Source organism: Lampris incognitus, chromosome 10 (assembly GCF_029633865.1).
Source record: "Lampris incognitus isolate fLamInc1 chromosome 10, fLamInc1.hap2, whole genome shotgun sequence".
NCBI lineage: Eukaryota > Metazoa > Chordata > Actinopteri > Lampriformes > Lampridae > Lampris > Lampris incognitus.
Window position 1 is genome coordinate 28,604,069 of NC_079220.1, and position 22,451 is coordinate 28,626,519.

General features: G+C 47.2%; 1 protein-coding gene across 1 annotated transcript; it reads left to right on the plus strand.

Moving 5' to 3' along the window:
- The first annotated feature begins 2,818 nt into the window (after positions 1-2,818).
- Positions 2,819-21,561, plus strand: stk17al (serine/threonine kinase 17a like). The gene is made up of 7 exons (XM_056288115.1): positions 2,819-3,133; positions 7,969-8,181; positions 15,505-15,649; positions 16,604-16,730; positions 16,827-16,875; positions 18,431-18,610; positions 19,672-21,561. Exons 1-7 carry the CDS (start codon positions 3,024-3,026, stop codon positions 19,961-19,963), a joined length of 1,116 nt encoding a protein of 371 aa, XP_056144090.1. The 5' UTR covers positions 2,819-3,023; the 3' UTR covers positions 19,964-21,561.
- Positions 21,562-22,451: the final 890 nt, after the last annotated feature.

The following is a 22,451-nucleotide window of genomic DNA, read 5'->3' on the forward strand; positions in this document are numbered from 1 at the left end:
AAGCTGTAATAACAGGGACAATCAGTGACTCATTATATATGTATGAATTTGATAAGATGTGATCTGCAGCTGTAGCTGGAGTTGAAGAACTAATATTGTTCATGATCTCATCACCCATATTGCAAAAAAGGTCTAGAAACTCATGGGCCTTGAATGATGAGCAGCTACTAGATGGCTGCTTTAAGAAAATTATGTTTCCTACCATTATGATCACAGTGGCTTATATTCAATGTAAGTGGTGCAGTTTTCTTAGCTAGTCTGTGTGTTGCTATAGCAGGCTACAAGGTGTCATTTGGAGAAGGTAAACATCTCACACTGTCGTATGTGGTCACCTTTCTCTACAATGTGTATGGGGAGGCCACAAACTCAGCTCAGGCCACAAGTCCCTTATTGCATTGCATTGCATTGCATTGCAGTGTGTGTGTGTGTGTGTATGTGTGTGTGTGTGTGTGTGTGTGTGCGTGTGTGTGCATGTGCGTGTGTGCGCACGTGCATGCACTTGCGCATGCTGCTCTGTTTGTCTGGGGCCAATCCAGGCCATGGTCTCTCTAACAGTCACAGCCTTAACCTTACTGAGCCCCTACTGCCGAGGTGACACATTTCCCATGGAGTCCAGGACATCACACTTGGCCAACTCTGCAAGCCATAAATACCAGCAGCTTGATGAAAATGTCACGTTTTCCAATGACTTGCATTTATTAATTCCTTTGTGACAACTATCTACCCTGGGATGTTGTTTAATTCTTCTTTTTCAAGCTGTGATGTTATTTTCTTTATAGAATCAGAATCTCTTTTTTTGCTGAGTATAGACATGCATACAAGCAATTTGCCTTAGCATAAAGAGCAGTGAACATAACACCTAAGTCTAGTCTAACAGAAACTGAAACATCTGCATATCACTCTTACAGCACTACCTTCTTTCCAAAGCAGGACATCCTCAAGATTGCTGTACACGGTGATGTTTCATCAAATAAATAGATAAACAATAAAGACGTCTAATACTTTTGAATTGGAAGAGCTCAAAACCTCCATCCCATGTCAGATGGATCAGGGATATCACGTTTCATCTTAGATTTGACAAGAACAAATTCAGCTTAAGGGGTGATAGAGATAAGTTCAAGAAAGTCCGGATGCCATTTCTGACGTACTTTGATACTCTAACCAATGCAACAAACTGTGATACCTCTTAATTTGCATCTGGAATGGCCCAACACGTGTTAATTGTAGGATGAGAGTATTTCTATGTGTATATCTGGTGAATTATGATGATGCTGTTTGTTTGTTTTCCTTATTGATTCAACGGTCTTGTATTTACTGTCTTTTGCTGTTTTTTTTCTTTCTGTTTGTCTTTGATTTAACTATGTGTAATTTATAATTTTTAAAAAAAATTACATTTCATCTAGACGATCTTGGGAGTGGGAGGCACAGTGACGCGGTGGTTAGCGCGGTCGCCTCACAGTAAGAAGGTCCTGGGTTCGAGCCCCGGGGTCGGCCAACCTTGGGGGTCGTCCCAGGTCGTCCTCTGTGTGGAGTTTGCATGTTCTCCCCATGTCTGCATGGGTTTCCTCCGGGGGCTCCGGTTTCCTCCCACAGTCCAAAGACATGTAGGTCAGGTGAATTGGCCGTACTAAATTGTCCCTAGATATGAATGTGTGTGTGGGGTGGGGGGACCCTAGGGGGGGGGCTGTCACCCGTCACCCATTGACTGCTGGGATAGGCTCCAGCATCTCACGACCCTGAGAGCAGGACAAGCGGTTCGGAAAATGGATGGATGGATGGATCTTGGGAGTGTGTGGGTGGGGGTGGGGATGGTGGGGGGGATTACTGTGTAAAAATATTCAATATGCTTGATTTGTACACATGTTAAATATGGAAATGTTAAAAAACAGATGGCCAGGGGATGTCTTGAAATCTGTTTGTCTGAAATATTTGCTGCTTTTTTTTGCCCCCTTTTTCTCCCCAATACTACCTGGCCAATTACCCCACTCTTTCCAGCCTCCCCGGTCGCTGCTCCACTCCCTCTGCCGATGCAGGGAGAGCTGCAGACTACCACATGCCTCCTCCGATACATGTGGAGTTGCCAGCCGCTTCTTTTCACCTGACAGGGAGGAGTTTCGCCAGGGGGACGTAGCGCGAGGGAGGGTCACGCTAGTCCCCTCAGCCTCCCGCCCCCGAACAGGCGCCCCGACCGACCAGAGGAGGCGCTAGTGCAGCGACCAGGACACATACCCAAATCCGGCTTCCCACCCGCAGTCACTGCGGGGACGCCGGATCAAGCCGGGGGTAACACGGGGATTCGAACGGACGATGCCCATGTTGGTAGGCAACAGTATAGACGGCTACGCTACCCGGACGCCCATCTTTGTTATGTTTTGACAGACAAGCGTTGTGCTGCACAGACAACAAGCCCAGTCCTATAGTTAATGAGAGCGCTCACCGAGCACAGCCGAGACCAAAGCATGACGCAGAACATGGCGCACCGCAGCCAACATCAAACACGCCTTTAGTGTGCGTGTGTGTCCGTGGATGCGCGTGTGTTGTCGTGTCAATGAACCTAGTAAAAGAGGTAAATACTGAAGCCATTCCCTAACATTTACATTGGCAATGGCCACAATAGAGTATATCCTCTCCATCAAGAAAGAGTAGGCAAACACCATTTTCAAACGATTAAAACCGCCGGGAAGTTTTATCCTCCTCTCTGCGCCCTCGGTGAAAGGGCCATCAAGCCACTTCCCATTGGCTCACCGAGAAGAGCGTCAGCGGGGAGGGCGGGGCCCTGAGCAGGAGTTTATTGCGAGGAATGTGTAGTAGCGTTCAAACCAATTTAGCGCATTCAGTGTGTCGCTCTGGCCGTCAGCTCCTTGTTTTGGAAGCGTTCCGTCCCCCTCACCTGGATTACATTCAATGATCTGAGATACCTGCGTACCGTTTTATCATGTAAATATTTATTTTCGGATCATAGACTCGCCTTTATACATTTTCCCCCAACTGGAAGAACGCTATTTTATTCTAAGTAGCCCGCAATGCCAGATTCGACAATGAGCAAAAACGGAATGGTGACAACAGTCCACTGCAGGATCAGAACCGAGCCGTTCACTTCCAACTACGACCTGGTCGGCAGAGAGCTGGGCAGGTACGGATTGGTAGAAGAAGCAAGCAGCGCTGATTGTGTGTCAACTAATCTTGTCTTGGTATTTGCTTTGGTCAGTCGGCTTGTATGCAATTTGCAACAATGTGCTTGATGAGCTTATGTAAAGCTGCTAATCATACTGGGTTAGATTTGCCCCTCTGCACGTGCAAACTGCCGGCGTGTTCATTGAACGGATCCAGCAGGTCTGATACCGGTACGGCCGTGAACGGTGTAATGAAAAATTTAGTATCCCCAACACAATATGTTCCTCGTCGCGTCCACATATATAGAGGGGGGACGTTTTTTGTTTTTTTCGTTTTTTCTTTTTCCTTTACTATTCTTATTTTCATTTCCTATTTTGTTTTACTATTTTCTGATTATCAGCACTGTTTACCAAACAGAGTATCATACCTAAAGCAGGCGGATGCTCGTGCTTGTAAAACTGCGTTGATGATCTAATAATCTTTTTTGGGGGGGGGGGGTAATCAAATTCAATAATCTCCATGCTGCTGTTTTCCATTTCCTTGCGTGACATGGAAATCATCTGTGCGCGTTGCCACGACGCCACGACTAGAGGAGGTACATATTCTTTTGGGGATACAAATGTGGGCATCACAGGAACGACGCTGTCTAAGTAATAAGTGGAACAGTACTGTCTGATCTGAACTGTCTGTTTTGTTGTCTGGGAATCACAACAGTCTGTGCAACGTCATGCACTTGGTGTACAGTGTGGGCAAACGTGTGACTATCATTCCAATAGATGAAGGTGAATCACCACCGGAGAGTTGGTTTGCTGTTCAATTTGACAGGTGGCTTTTTTTTTTAGCATGACAGTTTGTGACACAGGCTGACATGAAAGACATGGCAGCAGTGTGTGGGTCTTTTAGTTTAACCTTTTTTCCATGTGTCAATTACTGGATAAATCTGTCACACAGAATTGGGAAGTCAGTCAACTTAAGTCAGCTCACAGCACCTTCTGCCGGCAAGCTGTTGGTTTTCTCAGCAGCCGGCGACGTGTTCGGCTTGGCATCGAGTTTTGTGGGCTTACAAAATGTGTTGTAAATCATCTAAGACATCATTCACTTGTCCCCCAATGACCTTGAGATGGTCCCTATGCTCTAACCTCAGTATTATCCACCATTACATCCACATCTCCCAGAAGACCTGAGGGCCTTTCTGTCCTCTCTCATCGCCAGATGTCTTGCCGTCCGCGGTGTATAAGGTTCAGACAATGTTGTGAGTCTGAAGAGAATGTGTGTTATTGTACTGCGGGTGTGAGAACGCCCAGCCCTGTGCAGTTTGTTTGGGTTGGTGGAGCCACGGTGGCCTTGTTGTGTGTGTGATGTCCTAGGTGAGAATGTGGACTGCTTCCAATACACTGTTTTTCTGGACATGTTTTGCTTAGCACTGCAGTCCTATAGAGAACGGTAATGTGGTGCAATTCGTGGTATGTACTACAAGGTTTAGGTATTTGAAATGCAAAAAAAGATCCCAAATTCTCTTACAGAAGAATTTGGAAAGTTATACTTTTCCCATGGCTCAGCAGACCTTTACAGATTTGAATCTGAAGTAAGAAGTAAATCTTGTTTTCCTCCATAACGGAAGCAGCTAGTATTGGACGCCATCCATAGTAGATGCCTGTGAGGGCTAGACTTGGAGCCAGGTTTGGTAATTAAAGTCCATTGTACTGACCGTCATGCCCATACTGTCCCAGGGGATGGGGAGTGGGAGGTAATATGCCAATGACGATCATTTCCGCTTAAGCCAACCTCCAAATGCTCAACACAGTTCAGCCAGTGTGACCCACAACAAGTCCGAATCCAACACTGCTGTGTGCACTCCAGCAGTGTTGGATGGGGGGGGGGGGGTCCCTCTAAAACTCCCAAAGGTAAATTTCCAGACATTAATTTCTGAACTATGGTCAACGCAGACAAGAAACTACTGTCCACTCATTTGGTTCTACTTGCACGAAAGCCATTACATAAAGTCTCATGATAATTCTGCATCTGTCCCTGTAACTCCACTTTATAAGGGGAGGCTGCCGGTTGCTTCCCTGGAGAGAGCAACAAGAGGCTAAATAAAGGGTCAGCTATGCTGCAAGTCGGTAGCAGCCAGTTTTCCTGGTCAGATGGGTCACCATGGGACGTCCTGGGATGGCAGTCAGCACATAAGAGGGGTTGGCTCTTAGAGCTGGTTATGGAGAGTAGGAATTAACAGCCTTTAGCCGCTCCGCATCACTCATCCACCCGTCCTTCTTCCCTCGTCTTCCCTATTACTTGGTTCCAACAACATCCTGAGATCAGGCCTCATAATCGCATTAAGTGCAGGAATGTGAGTTTTACACTGGATGTCAGGAGGGCAGCTCGTCTGGAGCAGACAGCCAGGACGGATGTCTTCTGACCAAATGGACTGCCTCTTTGATTTATTTATGTATTTAATCTGGATCTATGTATGTGTGATAGCAATAAATACGATAAAATAGGATCTATAGTAGTTGCAAGGCAGCTATGTATTTTCAGGCTAATTCAGAGATAATGCAGCATCTTGTATCTGTAAAGTACAGTCCGGTTGTGGCCAGGTCATTAGATGTGTGTGTGTGTGTGTGTGTGTGTGTGTGTGTGTGTGTGTGTGTGTGTGTGTGTGTGTGTGTGTGTGTGACGAAGGCTTGTGGGGATTGACAGCTGTCATTGCATTTCAGACATGAGTCACAACTGAAAAAGAAAAAACGCAGACTACACAGGAAGACCCATTCCTTACATATCACCACATCAGCCACTGATGAGAGAGGGAAGGCGCGAGTATGAAAAAAAAGTTTACAGTCATTTTGAAGATCTAAACGCTGGTTGACATACTCTATCAAGACTGAAAATGCTAACGCTGGAACATTAGGTGTATGATCTGCAGTTGCAGATTCACTCGGGATGCTGCAGAAAGTGCTTATTAGTGGTAGTCTGTATGTGGTTTGAGAGCTGATCTCACAAAGTCAGCTTTTGCGTTTCGGCACAAAACTGAAAATGACATCTCCAAGATGCATATCATTGGCTTAAACTACATTACATAATATAACTGGGAGCATTTTAGCTTCTGTGTGGTAAATGGCAGGGTGTCGGCACAGCAGGCTGGGGAAGGGGGCATGTTAAGTAACCCCTGACCTGTTGTAAGGCTTTGAAAAGGGCCTCCTGTTGCGCTTTTACATGGCCTGTGATCATGTCTTTTCAGACCATATGTAGTCCCCATTACACAGTGAACCGCTCTGAACTTCGCAAATGGCTAATTAAAGAAGAAAGGCTCTGACTTGTTTTGCTTTTTCATTTTTGAACAATGAGGGGTCACCATTCTGTGACTGGGAATAGTCAAGAGAAAGTACTTGCCTCACAAGGTGGGGGGGTGGAGAGCTTCATCAGCCAACAGAACCAGACTTGGCCCCAGCAATAGCTTGGTTGGGTCCACAGCACACCGTTCCCTTGGGTTAATAAGCTGTGTGGGAAAACGACCGGCACCATGCTGACTCGACTGTCCAGAGTTAGCAACTTCATTCAGATTGGAAATACTCGCATCCTGCATCAAAATGGTGGGACAGCCATCATTTCATGTCCTTGGTTCAGTTCCCCTGATTGTTTGGCTCGTGCATTTCTGCAGCAGCAGCAGCAGCAATGCACATCATATGCAGCAGCATTATGTGCTGCGCATCAAAATACAGTAAAATTTGATTTGATGCCAAAGATGCCAAAAGGGTGTAGTTGGTGAGGTTACTGTGTCCGTTTTCTAAAGGGGGGATGTGGGTTGCCAAGGCTCCAAAGAAGTTGTAGTACCATTGATGCCCCCCCCCCCAGCCCCTGGTCCATCCAGCACTGATCAGGTGGGTGGTCCCGTGTATAGGGTCTGCGGTGGTAGCCGGAGGGTCAGCCTACGAGAGCTTTTTTGTATGGCTGTCAAAGGAGGAGCAGTCTCTTGCCAAGTGTCTGGGTGGAGGCGTTGGAGAATTCCATTTGTCCCTACTGATGTCAGCTGTAAGAATGGGAGCTGGACAAGGCCTGATTATCACTGTGGGAGGAACGACTGGTGATTGTGGAGGGCACGACATGGAGAGGCGATTCTATACACATCGGACATCCTGCCCCCGCCTCTGGCCGACCCTTTGCACCTCTTATGAATCTATCAATGTAAACCCCGTCAAAATAATGCTAGTGAGGAGGTTGTGGAATGGTTGTGTCTCTATTGTCCAAGTTTACTTTAATAATTCCTGGTGGGTGTTTCAGAGGACATACGGGAAGCACAGCTGTTGCAGCCTTTGTTTCTGTATTTGCTTGACCTACAAAATAGCATTATCCTTATCTGGTGTCCGCTCGTCATTCAAGCAGTTCCAGCCCTAACTGTCAACCTTATCTGCTGCAAGTCAGACCCTCCTGAAGGCTGAAGGAACACGGGCACCCCAATGGCACGTATCTCTACCAAAGTGTCAACTGTCACACGTCCCAGTGCTGATCTATACCATCTCAGCCGTACAGATCAGTGTTCATTACCATGGTGTTTGTGTGATTCAAATGATGCCACCTCCCCTTATTCATTATCTTAGATTGTATTGAACCCCGCCCTTGGTGATCCACCCATAACTGCTTAATGGTCTTTTTAATGGTCTTGCACTATGATCAATGATGTGCCACAAGGAAGTTATAACCATTAGGTCTCAGCCCAAAAATTATCCTCCATGCACACCACTGGCAGCTGGTGTGCATGGAAGTTTCGTTTTTGACCAGACATATTTGAAAAGCCTGTAATGTGGTTGCCATTATTAAATGTCCTCACTAATCTCTCGCTCCCTTCTCTTATGTTCCCAGGGGAAAGTTTGCGGTGGTGAAAAAGTGCATCGAGAAGGCAACAGGAAAGGAGCATGCCGCCAAGTTCCTGCGAAAGCGTCGAAAGGGCGAGGACTGCCGCATGGACATCATAAATGAGATCGCCGTGCTGGAGTCGGCCAAGGCCAACCCCTACGTGGTGGCACTGCACGAGGTCTATGAGACCAACTCTGAGATCATCCTCGTTCTGGAGTGGTAAGGGCAGCAGATGTTACAAAAAAAAATTCAAATACTGCATTTCAAAGAGTTGATTTGTAACAAAAGAGTATGAACAGCCTTCTCTGGTTGGAGGTTGCACAGGTGTCTGTCTCTGCCTCTCCCAAATTTGTATTCACACCCACTGTAGTATCCACCCAGCCCTGGCTTGTCCAGTGATTGACAAGGGAAATTGTTGGTGACGATAATCTTTTTTTTTTATTTCCCCCCCTTTTTTTTTTCTCCCCAATTGTACCCGGCCAATTACACCAATCTTCCGAGCTGTCACTGTCACTGCTCCACCCCCTCTGCTGATCCGGGGAGGGCTGCAGACTACCACATGCCTCCTCCAATACATGTGAAGTCACCAGCCACTTCTTTTCACATGACAGTGAGGAGTTTCACCAGGGGTCGTAGTATGTGGGAGAATCACACTATTCCCCTCAGTTCCCCCTCCCCCCTGAACAGGCACCCGACCGACCGACCAGAGGAGGCGCTAGTGCAGCGACCAGGACACGCACCCACATCTGGCTTCCCACCCGCAGATACATCCAATTGTGTCTGTAGGGACGCCTGACCAAGCCGGAGGTAACACGGGGATTCAAACCGCCGATCCCCGTGTTGGTAGGCAATGGAATAACCAACTACGCTACCCGGACGCCCGGGTGATGATAATCTTAACCTTTTCTTTTTTTTTATCATTCCGCTTTACGGGCTTCAACATCTTGTTACCAGGAAAACTAGAATGAAGTAAGGGTTCTTTGTTAGTGTAGGTTGCTGACGACACAAAGATAAATAAAATGTCCACCTGTGCTGAATATGTCGTGCAGTGCATCCAGCGGAAGTGACTGAACACAGGTTGTTAAACACTGAACTTACCCAACCGATAACGTCTCTACCTTCTTATTGGAAGTGACTTTTGTAAATGGAGTTTGATTGAAAAACCACACATCACACCATGCGAAGACAGGATGCTGAGTGATGAGAACGGCAGCGCTCGGGTGGCTTTTTTTTTGTGGGTTTTTTTGATAGCATCGCTAGTGTGTTTCTCACCAGTCTAATCTTGAACTTCCTGAATTGTGTACAGCTGTGTGTCAATCAAGGCTCTGTAACCTCAAAAATACTTGAACATGTGTCGCCACTGACGAAAAGCGCACATATGAATATGCACGCACGCCGCCCACACACGCACACACACACACACACACACACACACACACACACACACACAGTGTATAGATGACTGCATCAACTCAGTTGCCTTATAAGGAGATGTTGGCTCTGCTGCCATCAGTTGATTTGCTCATCGTACTGACAACACTTCCGATTTGTCACTTGTTGCCGTGCCGTGACTGTCAAACTACCATTTAAATACTTGTATAGAGGAACGGGTCCGCGTTCCGTGTGGATGAACCAATATAGGACAGCAGCTCCATCAGTGAGCGTCTTAACAGTTTTTTTGCTGTGCAGACTTGATGCATGTGGGGCGTCCGGGTAGCGTAGCAGTCTATTCTGTTGCCTACCAACACGGGGATCGCCAGTTCAAATCCCCATGTTGCCTCCGGCTTGGTCGGGCGTCCTTACAGACACAATTGGCTGTGTCTGTGGGTGGGAAGCCAGATGTGGATATATGCCCTGGTCACTGCACTAGTGCCTCCTCTAGTCAGTTGGGGTGCCTGTTTGAGGAGGAGGGGGAACTGAGGGGAATAACATGATCCTCCCACACGCTGCATCCCCCTGGCGAAACTCCTCACTGTCAGGTGAAAAGAAGTGGCTGGCGACTCCACATGTATTGGAGGAGGCATGTGGTAGTCTGCAGTCCTTCCCGAATTGCCAGAGGGGGTGGAGCAGTGACTGGGACGGCTCGGAAGAGTGGGATAATTGGCCAGATACAATTGGGGAGAGAAAGGGGGGGAAATCAAAAAAAAAGGGGGGGGATTAAGAGTTGATGCACTTTTTTCATAGTAGTTCAGGTGGTGCAAACTCTGGCAGACAGTGTGCCAGCTTGGCTCCAGTGACTTACTGGCCAGGGAAGGTCAGGCTGCCTGTCTGCCTTCACCTACTTACTGTTATGCAGGTATTAAATGAAATGACGTGATCCTTATCCAGTAATACAGCCAACAAGGCTGCTCTAATGAGGGCCTCCAATTAGCTACGGTCTCTCTATGGAAAGTGTGGCTACGGTATTAATTACGCCTCCTACGTGATTTGCAGATAGATAACATATAAAGCCATTAGTCTCGCGCCACGTCCTCCTCTGACCCTGGTCTTGAACTGCCTGGTATGAGACCGGAAGTTAACCCCCGACCTCCCCCACACCACTTTTCCTCCTCCCAATTCCTCTTCAGCCTGCTCCCAGCAGCCCAGACATGGAATTCTCCCACAGAACAAAAGCCTCTCTATGGGGGGGGGGGGCTGGGGGCTTAGTTTGACCTCTGACTGAAGTGTGAAAGAGGAAGTAACGCCGCAGCTCACCCCTGCATGCCTGCAGAGAAAACATAGCAGGAGGTCGGTCAGCGCTGGTCCACAGCTGCTCTCTGGCTGCCAAACAGAGTTACACCGGGAGTATTTCAGTGTGCAGCCCAGCTGTATCAGGTGCTCGCGTGCACAGTTTATAGGGCGGAAATTAGCCTTGTTCTGTTGCTGTAAATGCGAGTGGACACGTTTTGAGTTTTAAAATGGTTGTCTGTTCCTTTTTGCAGTGCATGTACATTTAAAATGGCACTCGCTGTAGGAGCCTTGGCTCGTAAAGTGCAGGATCTCTAACTCTCTGACCTCAGCATGAGTTTTCAAGAATTGCAAACCAGAGAAAATCATTTTCCATTTACTGTGAGTTTTAAATGTTAGCAGTGAGCGAGGCTCCCAAAAGTAGTGCACCAGTTCACTGGAACGAGAGTCCCTGAACGCACGCACACGCACATACACACACACACTGCTCATAGCCACAACCACATCCTTTGGTAATGTCAGAAAAAAAAAATAGAAGCGAAAAGTTAAATTCTAATCATCTCCGAATAACGTTGCTCCCGTCTGCGTCACTGCCACAAAAACCTCGAACATAATGACTACTTTAAAAGAAGGTCACTCTATTAAGAAGCGAAGCCTGCGTCACCTCAAACTCTCTGCCCTACTTAATTTATACAGCTATAAATAATGTTGATGAAACAAACTTTTGGGATGGGTCAAACTGTCATGATGATTACATTCTTATGTAAGGTATTCTTATGGTGCGTCATCTCTAACGGCAGGTAAAGATGATTCATTTATTTTGGGTCATTCAAGGGCGCTGTTAAGCGTCAGCCTGGCCTGGCTTTAAAAAGCATCCCGTGTACGGTTTGCTTTTCCTTCATCGATTTAATTCAAAAGGCACTACATAAGAGGACCTTTACAGATATGCTGTGGTTGTAAATGAAAAGAAGAAAAAAAAAGAATAGGTAAAGGTTGAACGAGAGGTCGCTGTGTAGGTCTAGACATTTGTTGTCCCACTCCATCCTGCATAAAGGATATGGTTGTTTCCCTTCAATACAAGGTGCAGGTGTGTTGTGCAAATAGACTTCTCACCTAACGTGCATTTAGACCTGTGACGTGGGTGTGAGTGTAGAGAAGAGTCCAAACCCCCACCCCCCACCCCACCAGGTCATAAATCTTGCAAACCGTAGCCGGACCATGGATGAGCCCCGAGGTTAACATCACACGTCTGCAGAACCAAGTCTTCCTCTGTACTTACCCCGATCTGTTTTCTCTCCCACACCTGTTTAGGTGTGAGAATTAACCTTTTTTTTAATGTCATTCCCAAGCCTGCATGCATGCCCTGGAAGAGCTCAACATTCCTCGCATATCTTTATTAGACCATTAGCCTTAAAGCATGTTTAGGTTTAAATACTAAATTAATATTTTAATACGTTCATTGGTTCATTTTAGCCGTTTCATTGCTGCAGTTTAAAGAATTTCAGACATTTTCTGTTTGTTTTTTTTTTTTGCCCAGTGAGCACTGCCAGATTTTACAGTTCACACTGACTATATCGCAATGTGTAACGTAGCCCAGAAGCAGAATGACCTCAGTGAAGCAGGTCTGAGTGTCAGCCAAAAGGCGAGCCTGCCAGTCCAGACGGGGTAAGCCTGTGGAAAGTGGTTGACAGAGCGCTTTGAGGTGACGTCAATGAGTATCCAGCTTGGTAGTCGTCCAAAAAAAAAAAAAGGCTCTTATCAGCTTATTTGACCACCGGCTATTTCTGCAATTAAAATAAGGTTAGCTTTAATTTATACTTCTAGATAGGGGAGTATTTTCCTACCTAACCCATTTGACCTATCCATCTCGTGTGCTCAAGGGGCCATTTTCGCTTTGCAGTGCTCCGCCTCAGGTTGCATGGCTTTATCATCTGCCGTGGGTCTCTTTATTAACGTGTGTGGCGGGGAAATGCATCTACGTACACGCCGCAGCAGTGACTACATTACCTCTCTCTAAATGGAATAGAGGGCGGACAATATTTAGACATCCAGGAAGAGTCAGGTAACTCCGGAACAAGACGGCTCTCACCGAGGGCGGAAAAAACAAATTCTTGCCCAGTTTCCTCCTGACCGTTTAAAGAAGCTAATGAAGCACATCCTCATTTCAACCTCTTAACAGCTCAGACAAGTGAAGGATTTTTTTTTTTTGCGGGGTAAAAGTTCATACTATGTGGGGGCATCCAGGCAGCATAGCAGTCTATTCTGTTGCCTACCAACACGGGGGTCGCCAATTCGAATCCCAGTGTTACCTCCGGCTTGGTCGGGCATCCCTACAGACACAATTGGCCATGTCTGTGGGTGGGAAGCCGGATGTGGGTATGTGTCATGGTTGCTGCACTACCGCCTCCTCTGTTTGGTCAGAGCGCTTGTTAGGGGGGAGGGGGAACTGGGGGGGCATAGCGGTATCCTCCCACATGCTACGTCCCCCTGGCGAAACTCCTCACTGTCAGGTGAAAAGAAGCGGCTGGCGACTCCACATGTATCGGAGGAGGCATGTGGTCGTCTGCAGCCGTCCCTGGATCAACAGCAGGGGTGGAGCAGTGACCGGGAAGGCTCGGAAGAGTGGGGTAATTGGCCGGATACAATTGGGGAGAAAAAAAGGGGGGAGTTCATACTATGCGAGTCAAGTTCAAATGAACTTTCTATAATGTGCAACAGATCATTCAGTTACATAACCACACTTGAATATCGAGGTTTTTTTTTTCTGATACCCAAAATATCAGACATACTTGAAACCGCTCTCATATGCTTCTTATTGCGTCGCCAATATCGAAACTGCAACACCTGGTTTGACTTACAGGAGTCTGTCAGTGCAAGCAGATTTTTTCACCGTCCTCCGGAGCTGCTCAAGATTATTAGTTGGATTGAGCATGTTTGCAACAGCTGAGGCCAACCAAGTATTTTGGTGCTCGGGGCAAAACAGATTACACAGTTCAATGAGGGGATATCCCTTGAAATCCATAGAAAACACGGATGCTATTTTCACAGCTGAGGACAGTGGAGAGTGCAGGGGTCCGTGGTAGGCAGGAGCTCGGTGGGCTCCGGTTATGTAACGGATGCGCCCACGGCCCAGTCACAGCATTTTCCTTTTTGAAGATGAAAAGCATGTGTGCTGTCTAAATCCCCCACATAAGGTTCTGCTTATGAGGCAAACTGTCAGCTTCATGGCATCGGTCCGATTTGGGGAGTATCCAACACAAATCCATTGTGTCCCCATTTCATTCAACGTCGCTACACAAGAACGGCAGTGCCATTTGAGTCGGGGTTTTATTCGAGCCTCTTTATCTGCGAACTACGTGAAGTCAACCTCAATTCTTATAATTGGCCTACCCAAATGTAAAATCTTTGCCAAAAAAATGGGAAAATCTTCTTTAATCTGTAAGCAATTATGAGGGAACGGTCAGTTTTAATCAATCCTCCCCCATTTTGGAGCTTCCCAATAACACACGCACACACACACAGTTTTGTACTTCGATCTTTGCGAGGGCCCCTCATTGACCTCATTCGTTCCCTAGCCCTTAACCCATCATCACTATAGGCCTAACCTTAACCCTTAACCCAATCCTAATTCAAACCTTAACCCTAAACCCAAGTCGTAACCCTAAAATAGACCCTTACAGAAGTGACGGGGCATCCAGGTGGAGTGGTGGTCTGTTCTGTTGCCTACCAACACAAGAATCACTGGTTCAAATCCCCGTGTTACCTCCAGCTTGGACGGGCATCCCTACAGACACAATTGGCCATGTCAGTGGGTGGGAAGCCGGATGTGGGTATGTGTCCTGGTCACTGCCCTAGCACCTCCTCTGGTTGGTTAGGTTGCCTTCGTGGGGGGGGACTGGGGGGGACTGAGGGGAATAGCATGATCCTCCCATGCACTATGTCCCCCTGGCGAAACTCCTCAATGTCAGGTGGAAAGAAGCAGCTGGCGACTCCACATGTATCGGAGGAGACGTGGTAGTCTGTAGCCCTCCCTGGGTCAGAAGATGGAGTGGAGCAGTGACTGGGACGGCTCAGAAGAGTGGGGTAATTGGCCGGATACAATTGGGGAGAAAAGGGGGGAGGGGGAAAAAAAGTGACAACCAGACAAAATGTCTGGTTGTCTGGTTGTTTGCAGTTGTGTCCCTACTGTAATGCTTAAAAACTCAAATTGGTTCTCATAAAGATAGTACAAGAACACATACACACTCACTCACTCCTCAGCCCCAGAGTTTATGGACCTCTTGCACCTTACAGTTCGTCTAGGCTTCAGGAAAAGACTTGAGGCTTTGATTAACGCTGTGGGTTTGTTCCTGTGGCCTGCTGCTTCCCCTCTTTTAGTTATCAGATCTGGAACGTAGCAGACTGTATCTACCTTATCTGAAACTGGTGCAAGCTGGCATCTGTCTTATCAGCAGTCATAAACCTGGGGTCAGGAAAACACTGCAAGAGGTTGAGTGCCTTTTTATATTTCTGATTTATAGTGCAGTCACATGCTGAGTGTGTATTTAGAGGGCCTTTGCTCCTCAGCCAAGGTATACTAATGAAACAGGGAGTTATGTCATTATGAAGACTGGGAAATGACTGTTTAACTTGGGCCTCCTTTTCTAAGATTACGTTAAAGGGATGGGTTGGATTTGCCAGTTGTCATCCTGTCTGGGCGATAAAGTTGTCAACTTTTTATATGGAGAGGAAGGGTGTAGGCGGTGGCTCGTGGTACAGGTACAGTTTGTTATTACAAGTTTAAAGGAGAATTCAAAAATGAAAGCAAGCCAGGTCATACCCCTCAACTCATCTGTTTTTTGTTTTTTTGTCTCTTTCCTTTGTGTCCTCCTCCAGCGCTGCCGGTGGAGAAATCTTCAACCAGTGTGTTGCCGATAATGACGAGGCCTTCACAGAGACGGACGTGGTCAGGCTGGCCAGGCAGATCCTGACTGGTGTGGCCTGCCTGCACCGTAATAATGTGGTGCACCTGGACTTAAAAGTAAGGACCATTTGCTGGAGGACCAAAAGGAACATTGTAGGACGTCTCATTCCCCTGCGGGGGTACACTGGTGTTAAGAGGAATATGGCTCCTCTCAAGCAAACGAAGTACATAATATCACAGCCCTATTCCCTTAAGGATGGGAGATTCTAGCCAACCACAGGAACCTGCTGTGTATTGATCTTAAAGGGCCCTAGTGTAACAATGGGGCCTTGCTTGTTTTCATCTGGTTTCCTTTTTCCTCTTCCCCTCCAAATGTACCAAGGGTCTGATTTATCTCTGCCCAAATTACGGCATCAGGTTGAGAAATTTTATAATGGGGTTGTAGGGTTCAGTTACCCCACCAAGTACACCACACCTTCCAACGTATTGGTAGAAATTATTTCTAAAACACTATTTGTGTGTGCAGGCTTTTAACAGGTGCATATTGTAATAAAATGGATGCGGTCCAGAGTGTTTATAAGAAGCTCTCCTAAAATCCCTCTGGCTCTTCAGACTTAATCTCACCAGCGCTATAGCCCATCTACCTTGTACTTTAATAGATTTAAATCTAATCCTGGAGGTAGTGACCGAAGCCTTACTGCTGGCCTGTTCTTTATCTCAGATGCTCTGTCCAACTGGTATTGGGCCCTGGCTTGACCTAGAATTAAGCTTCACAGTATGCATACAACTGTATTACGCATACAGTAATTGGTTGGCAGGAACATCCCACCTGTTTTCAGTCTCATCTGATAGGCTTAGTGGATGATCTGGGCTCAGTGGAACAGCTAGCTAGTCTGTTGGTTGATAGAACCAGATCCAAATCCTCTTGGAACTATTTAGTCACAGATAGTTATGACTCATTCACATCGACTTAGAGTTAATGTGTACCCTCAGGGGGACGCTCTGTCTTGCTGAGCAATCGTTTGCCGTTATGTAATCTCTGTTTTAATCTATTGTGTACATCTTCTCCAGCCCCAGAACATCTTGCTGACCAGTGCCAGGCCTCTGGGGGACATTCGTATCGTGGACTTTGGCTTGTCCAGAAGCATGGACAATGTCACAGAGGTCAGGGAGATCCTGGGCACCCCAGAGTATGTGGGTGAGTTGTGTATCCAGCTCTTCTTGAATACAAGTGTTCACTCTACACAAGTGTTTCTGTTATGGTGACAGATCGGGCCATTTGTTCTCATTGCAGCTCCAGAGATCCTGAACTATGAACCCATCAGCACTGCAACAGACATGTGGTAAGTGTGCAAGTCAATGTGACCGTTTCCCCGCTTGCATTTATCGACACGCAAAATGTGCTTGGTTGTTAGACTTGTATGACTTCTGGAACGGTAGGGTGTATTCAGTACCATGTCACATCTCCAGCCTGTGCTCCAGAGGTGGCCTACACACTTCTTGTTGAAGATTTTAGTCGTATGGTCAGTATTTTCATACTGAGCAGTTTACAGCAAGGGCTCATGTACAGTTTCAGTGTCTTGCTCCCTGACACTTTGGCAGGTTTTAGTGGTTGTTGGCAGGATTTAACCCCAGACCATCTCTAACCACTGGGCTGGATTCCTGCCCAAACCACTCAGCTGTTGGCCGGCTCTGAGGCTGTTTTAAATTATCCTTGTCACCATCTGATAGAGTCACTTTAACCACTTATTTTCACTTTCATATTCACATTTACTCATTTAGCAGACACTTTTATTGAAACTGACTTACAAGAGGGCAAATTAATTGATAAATTCAAATGTTACCAAGTGGCATCATAGCCAGAGTGCACATCGTTAAGTGCATTTAGTGTAGGTGTGCCTCAGAGCATCAAGAGGCAGTGAATAGGGGTGTCCGGGTGGCATGGCGGTCTATTCCGTTGCCTACCAACACGGGGATTGCCGGTTTGAATCCCCGTGTTACCTACGGCTTGGTCGGGCGTCCCTATAGACACATTTGGCTGTGTCTGCGGGTGGGAAGATGGATGTGGGTATGTGTCCTGGTCACTGCACTAGCGCCTCCTTTGGTCGGTCAGGGTGCCTGTTTGGGGGGAAGGAGGAACTGGGGGGAATAGCGTGATCCTCCCATGCACTACATCTCCCTGGCGAAACTCCTCACTGTCAGGTGAAAATAAGCGGCTGGCGACTCCACATGTATCGGAGGAGGCATGTGCTAGTCTGCAGCCCTCCCTGGATTGGCAGAGGGGGTGGAGCAGCGACCTTGATGGCTCGGAAGAGTGGGGTAATTGGCCGGGTACAATTGGGGAGAAAAGGGATGGAAAATTCCCAAAAAAAAATGGCGAATAGAAAACTCATAGGACAAAAATGGACTAGTCCTGCCACAAAATGGTAAAACAGTCCAATTATACCATGCAAGCATAAAAACATAAGGTGCAAGTAGAAAAGGGCTCAATAGTAAGACACCAATAGCAACGGGCTTTAAGTAAGTACAGGCACAATAGTAACAGCCAGAGTTCACATTCACTGGAAAGTGCCACCATCAATCACTTTAAGGATTAATATCTGCTTTGAATAGGAACCTTTTCAGGCCTTCCTTGAAATAAGTACACGAGTCAGTAGCTCTGATGGAAGCCAGCAGTATATTTATTACACTGTTCTGGGGCCAAGAGAGAGGGGAAAAATACATGGTTATTGATAGTTAAGTGTGTGTGTGTGTGTGTGTGTGTGTGTGTGTGTGTGTGTGTGTGTGTGTGTGTGTGTGTGTGTGTGTGTGTGTGTGTGTGTGTGGCTGAGGAGAATCCGTAGCTATTATCTTTGGAAAACAAGAAATGACCCCCTATCCTCTCTCCCATTCCGCCAGGAGTATCGGCGTGCTGATCTACGTCATGCTGACCAGCGAGTCTCCCTTCCTGGGCGACAACAAGCAGGAGACGTTCCTCAACATCTCCCAGGGCCACGTGGACTACTCGCAGGACGTCTTCGAGGGCGTCTCGTCCCAAGCTGTCGACCTCATCAAGTCCCTGCTGATCAAAAACCCCAGGTAAGGCTTTGCCGCGGCATCAGCATCAGGGTGGCTGTAGAGAGACAGCTGCATGGATCTGTGTTGAGACACTGATTGTAAAATTCCACCGAGCCGACCACACTCTGAGCTGATTCACGCACCAAGGATGTGACTCAGACGCGTGCATGTTGGTTCCGGACGCACCGCCTTGCGTCATGATTTACGTCCTTTTTAAGGACGGGGTATTTCCTGTTTTAAAAATGATTGCTGCAAACGCAGATAATATTTGAACATTACGTTCACACCAGAGGCCAACGTTGTAGTCTCCTAATCGGTTTTGCAATGTACTCGAACGTATTTCGCTTGAAACAAGTGACACCCTGTCCATAGGAGAAAGGGTTGAACTTGTTTTCATCGCTGGCTCGCTTGTCCCTACGGATTTTCTTAAATAAGTTGCGTTCCCCTGAGGGAAGGTAAATCACTCCCCTGAGCACCGAGAGAATTACGTGATTTTAGAAAATAATGAGATGGGTGGATTAGCTTTGAAAGGAATATCATCTCTCCCAGGAGAAAGACTGACAGTAATAGAGCAGATTCTTGATGAGCTTTTCTTCCTCTTTTTTTTTTGACAACTTCTGGCATTGCCTGTGGACGAATTAGGCCTCTCAAGCCGTTTTATATAATCCCCGTCGCCGTCTGACACGGCTGCGAGCACTGAAGACCTTGATTCGTCCTCACAGCGAGCTGATGAAAAGAAGCAGTAGCCTCTCTCTCGCATCTGAGACCATTATCCCCAGTCAGCACAGTTTAATTGCAGTAGATTAGTGGTGGCTTTGGAAAAAGTGGTAAAATTCCTCCGTGCGTGAGTCATCCCTTTCGGGGAGGGGGGACAAACCGAAAGATAAAAAGAAAAAAAAAATTTGGTTATTCCAAACCAAATGTTGAAAAGCGAGACGGTCACTTTCTTTGAAGAAGAGAAGGGGTCGGGAGAAATGGAAGATACAAGGCAATCTGCCGGTTATGTAAACTATTTGGGAAACCTCCCCCCCACCCCCCCCTCAACCCTCATCCACTGTGTTTTTGTGTTTGTGTGTGTGCAGGAAGAGAGCCACGGCAGAAGAGTGCCTCAACCACCCCTGGCTGAACTCACTCCCCCATCCCCGCTCACACCCCCACCTCCACGCCCGGCCCGCCTCCTCACTGGACGAGCCGGAGACCAGCCAATCGGAGTCAGAGCCCGAGAGCCCCGCGCCCTCCCTGGAGCTGGACTTGATTGGCTCTTACCTCTCGTGCCCCAGCAAGGGCGATCTGAAGATGGGCCGGGATGCATTCTCCTTCGGTGATCCGCCGTTCCTCACGTGCTCGGAGATCCAGCAGGGGCTCATCTGCTAAAGCGGTGCCATCCACAAGGTTTAAAGCACTAACCCTACTGAACTTTGACGCCCCCCCCCCGTCCTGGAAAAGACATAGAGTCAGTGGGGCTGTTGCTCAACGTAGGGCTGTGCCACGTTGGGATGCTGTGTGTGTGCGTTGTGCGTGAGTGTGTGTGTGCGTGCGCATCTGTGTGTGCGCCGTTTGTTGCTGCTACTGCTGTAACCGCCATGATGTACTGTTGGCTAAGCATTGTGTAGGTGGGGGGTTCGTGCTACCCTGAGCTGATGGCCGTGGTTAAGCTTGGAGCAGTGTGCGATGAATAAATAGGTAGTGGGGATGGAGCTGTTGGGACAGTTTCACTTCCTTTCCCCGGGACGCCAAAGCCACCCACCGTACAGAAGTCCTTCTTAAACTGAACCACCTGCAGGGGCGGTGCTGTGTTGTTGGTGGGCTCATCCCACCTTTGCCGCCTGGAGCCGCTCTGTGTCCCCCCCCCCTCCCATCCCCAAACATCTTTCCTGACCGTGGTTTTCAGAGGGGATGTTTTTCCTCCAGGGAAATACTGACTTCCTCTCTACATGCCTCCTATGAGTTCCCTTTGTCGTGCTGATGACTAACCGGAGGCACAGGGTCCAAACAGATGGTCCAAACAGATCGTCCTTACACAGCCAAGGACTTCGGGTCTATTAAGACAGAGTGCCTATCGTCTCATGTGATTATTTATATTTGTACCGCCTCCCATTTATTGAGTATACAAGAACACATCACTGCCCACGTTTTAGTTCTCAAACGGTAGTGTTGTGTTTTGTTCACAATCTCAAGCACTTTTTTCGAGAAATGAAAATCCCCATCCTGCCATGTAAGAGTTGGAAAACCAAGGGCTCTGAAATCACAGCCGAAGTCCGGCTGAGGCGCATGATGTACATACGAACCACTGTTCACCATCTGTTGTTACCACATGACTCTTTTCCACAAAGTGCCACTTTTAGTATAACCACATTTTCGGTTTTTTTTTTTGTTGTTTTTTTTTGTGTGTGTACTTTTTACAATTTATTTTTGCTATTGCACACGTTGCACAAATGTAACTCGGACATTTATATGTTTATTGTGAGGTTGCCATTTTGGATAAGCCACAGTAAATTTCCTGCTCTTCAAATGTCGTGGGAATAAAGAAAATTAAAAAAAAACTATGCGGGGACAGAGGTGGTGGCGAGGTGTAGATAAATGTCAACGTCACTTGATTTGTTTTTGGGGATGACTGTTATGAAGGTATGGTGAGAGACCTTACTATGGATAAGAGGCCGTGAGAGACGAGACGATGAGGGAGAAGAGAAATAACTCTTGTGAAGAATATCTAGAAAAGTACTGAAATGTCTATTGTGTACTGGTGTCAAAATTAATCAGTAAAATATTATTTGATATGTTTTTGATCAATGCTTGAATGTTTAAAATGTCTTTTTGTACCTTAATTTTGAATCCCATTCCTGGTTTCTGTTCCTGAATTTCAGGCAGGTTTGCACTTGTCCTTTCTGGACGTTACATTAAAATGAATAAATATTGATGGCATGTGTTGCAAAATGTATCTTAAGGAAAATACACGTACATTTTGTATCAAACTCTCCTGCATAGTTGTGTGTTATTTAAGTTTCGGGGTGGCACGGTGGCACAGTGGTTAGCGCGGTCGCCTCACAGCAAGAAGGTTCTGGGTTCCAGCCCGGCGTAGTCCCACCTTGGGGGGGGGTCGTCCCAGGTCGTCCTCTGTGTGGAGTTTGCATGTTCTCCCCGTGTGTGGGTTTCCTCCGGGTGCTCCGGTTTCCTTCCACAGTCCAAAGACATGTAGGTCAGGTGAATCGGCCGTATTAAATTGTCCCTAGGTATAAATGTGTCAGCCCTGTGATGGACTGGTGGCCTGTCCAGAGTGTCTCCCTGCCTGCTGTCCAATGACTGCTGGGATAGGCTCGAGCATGCCGTGACCTGAATTCGGATAAGGGGCTTGGATAATGGATGGATGGATTTAAGTTTCCTTTATTAATCCCCTTGGGGAAATCGTTACTGCAAATTAACCCATCCTAGCTGTGATCTGTTTAGCTAGGAGCAGTGGGCTGCCACCATGCAGCACTCGGGGACCAACTCCAGTTCTTTTCACATTGCCTTGCTCAGGGTCACAGACAGGAGCATAAACCCGAACATTCATGTTTCTTTTGATGGTGGGGGAAATGGGAGCACCCGGAGAACACCCACTGCAGATATGGGGAGAACACGCAAACTCCACACAGAGGACGACCCCTCAAGGTTGGACAACCCCAGTGTTCGAACCCAAGACCTCCTTGCTGTGAGGTGACAGTGCTAACCACTGGGCCACCGTGCCGCCCAAGTGCTGTCGTGCTGTAATTACACCTAATCACTATAATGACTATAGATTTGACAATTGGCATCATACAGCCAATGCTTTGAGCAGCAAATGACATTTGAGAGACATGAGAGGACTCGTATTGACCCAAATGTA